This window comes from Gavialis gangeticus, unplaced genomic scaffold (assembly GCF_001723915.1).
Source record: "Gavialis gangeticus isolate Ggan-Ray unplaced genomic scaffold, GavGan_comp1, whole genome shotgun sequence".
Taxonomy (NCBI): Eukaryota; Metazoa; Chordata; order Crocodylia; family Gavialidae; genus Gavialis; species Gavialis gangeticus.
Genome location: NW_017728992.1, coordinates 196,177,641 through 196,180,313, shown reverse-complemented (window position 1 = coordinate 196,180,313; position 2,673 = coordinate 196,177,641). Strand labels below are relative to the sequence as shown.

At 32.5% G+C, this 2,673-nt stretch overlaps 1 protein-coding gene across 1 annotated transcript in view; it reads right to left on the bottom strand.

The window, feature by feature from the left end:
* Positions 1–1,585: 1,585 nt before the first annotated feature.
* KHDRBS3 (KH RNA binding domain containing, signal transduction associated 3) overlaps positions 1,586–2,673 on the bottom strand; it is a 213,025-nt gene continuing 211,937 nt past the window's right edge. The window contains exon 11 of the mRNA XM_019519668.1: positions 1,586–1,912. Within this exon, the coding sequence (XP_019375213.1) occupies positions 1,821–1,912 (92 nt within the window). The 3' untranslated portion in view covers positions 1,586–1,820. The remainder of the gene's footprint in view (positions 1,913–2,673) is intronic.

Sequence of the window (2,673 nt, the reverse complement as noted above, 5' to 3'; positions counted from 1 at the left end):
CTGATTTTTCTATGGGGTTTGTGTTCTCTTTGGAAAATGAATAATGTAAACCTTACTACTTTTCTATCTTTCTCTATCAGAGAAAAGACTCCATTACCTAGTTAGCTCAGATTATGCCGATGTTAATCAAATTTTGGCATATAACATTAATTCTCAAATGCAAAAGCGTAAGTAAACAGAGCCAGGAATGCAGTAGGACAGTTCAATGTTGAGTTTATAGGCTATACAGCCTTTAAAAATTCTTTTTTTAAAGCAGGATCATGCCCATAACATTGTTTTTTTATGGTCTATTGTTTGTCAGATAAGATAAAGTAGATATACAAGTACCTACCATAGCATCAACAGATATGGGCTTTCATTCTCCTTGTTCCTCAAGACGTATAGTGTTTCCTGACAAGAGAAAAGATCTTTTTTACTGAATACAGAAGACTAAAATATACACTAAAATAAACAATATTAGACTACAATTAAAAGACAAACTAAATTATTAAGGAAAAGCTTTAGATAACATTTGTAATGTTTAAATACTGCTCTCTGTTACTAGAATTTATGTAAAAATAAATTATTACAAACTAGTGGTTATGGTGTTTTACATTTGTTTAATAGGGAATAGTTTGCCCAAATTAAACTAAGCTAAGGTTTTTTAGATTACTAAAACAAATTAAAAGTTTTAAAGTGAGAATTTAGGTGATCTTAAAACCTTTCTAAAATCTACAATGAAACTTTCTAATTTGTATCCTCCCTGTTTTTATTGGTTATATTAAGATAAATTGAGATTAAAATCTTATTTGATTTATTTACCTTTGCAAATGAAGACCGTTTTAAGGGTTACACATCCTCTGCCTCTGACGAAAGCGACCTCAATTAGTCAAGTCAGAAAGTCTTTAAAAGCTTTGTGTTTATTGCTTCCAGCACGGAGCGAGGTGGTCATTAAGGTACCAAAATTCTCATAAAAATTCCAAAGTTGCACTAGTGAAAAAATGCTCAACAAGATGAAAACTAGTCACATCTTTTTCAGAAAATTCATTAGCTATTTTAAACCATTTTTAACAAAGATTTTGTTTTAATGTGGCACTCAAACAGATCCATACCATTTGGATACTTTAAACAGCATTTAAATCTACTGTGAGTACATAAATGTACATTTAGGTTTATACCAGTTTTAAAAGCTGTACAGTGTTTAGTGTGAGCCTTTTATCTTGATCATTGTGTTAAAAGAATTTCTCCCTGTTTACTACTATTTATGAAGGTTTATTGTAAAATAAAGCATAACATTACTCTCACACAGTGATTTTCTTTCAAAAGTTTATTTAGTATCAAGCAAGAGTAAACTTTGCTTAACACTACAGAACATTTCAAGACTTAAGTTACAAAATACCACATTATTTGCATTTGTAATCTGCTTCCCTTTTTACGCATGTTTGCAAGAGAAAAACTAGCAAATGGTTGAAAGATAAAACTAAAAGAACTAAACTGTTGAAAACCTTTAAATAAAAGGTTACGCTTATATTAAAAGAATGGATTAACATATTTAGTAAACCTATTTTTTGTTTAACACTAGTTAATCAAAGGTTATTTTTGATCACCTATTTTTCAAATACAGTTTGGAAATAACAAAGTTCTCTCTCTCTCTTTTTTTTTTTTTAAACATATCATTATGCCCAGGTTGTTCTTTCCTCAAAATAGTTTAAATTCAGTCCATCCATTCAGATATTTAAGCACTTTGATTTAATAAAAAGGGAGTGTTCATAGAAAAAATTACTTTGAACAGTATACAGGACTGGTGGAGATTGGGTATTTCACAACATCAGACAGTACAATCAGTATCTGGCATATGGCTGGTCTCTGTAGACTCCCTTTGTTGTCCTTGCTGAAGGTGTCTTGTGTCTCGAGTTGGTCCATTCTTCTTGCCCTAAAAGGAAGGAAAAACATCATTAGATTCTTCTCAATATTTTGTGTGTTGTTGTTCTTATTATATCTATCCATCCATCTTTGGTTTAATTTTGGAGTCCATTGCGGGTGAGGTTTTTGAGCTGAAAGACGTCGAAGCCGAAATCCAACACTGATAAAAATGCTCTGTTATAATACAAGCTGGAGAGAATGGGCCTGCATTGCTCATCCAACGTGCCTCAATACAATGATATGGAGTAGGTGTAAGAAAGTTCAGGTACCTGTAACATTCAGTCAGGCTTCTCTGCTGAGACTATCAACCTGAAGTACCAGCTACGACAGCAGATTGTAATACGGACACTTAAGAAGAAGCAGAGCGATAATGCTACCCAGGCAAGTGAACAGCGATTAGAAGAACTTCTTTGTGTCGATTCCAATTTAGGCTTAATTTGAACTGGCAGGCTACAAGTGAAAAGTTTCAGATTATACTACAAATGCCCATGGCTTCCCTTTTGAAAACAGAACCCAACCAAAAAAAGAGAAAGGAGGATTTCACAGTAAAACTACACTTTCTGTTCAGCGCAAGAATTAGAGGCAGTTGGGCTGTCAGAAGTCTTTTTAAAGCCAAGGAGATTGTTATCATCACTTGCAATAAAAAGTAATTAGCACACAAATAGGGATTTTTATTATGTTGGATGACTCTCATGCACACAATATTGGGCTGTTAAATATATGTATGTTAACACCCTGGACCAAATAAAAAAAAAAAAAAAAAAAAAAAAA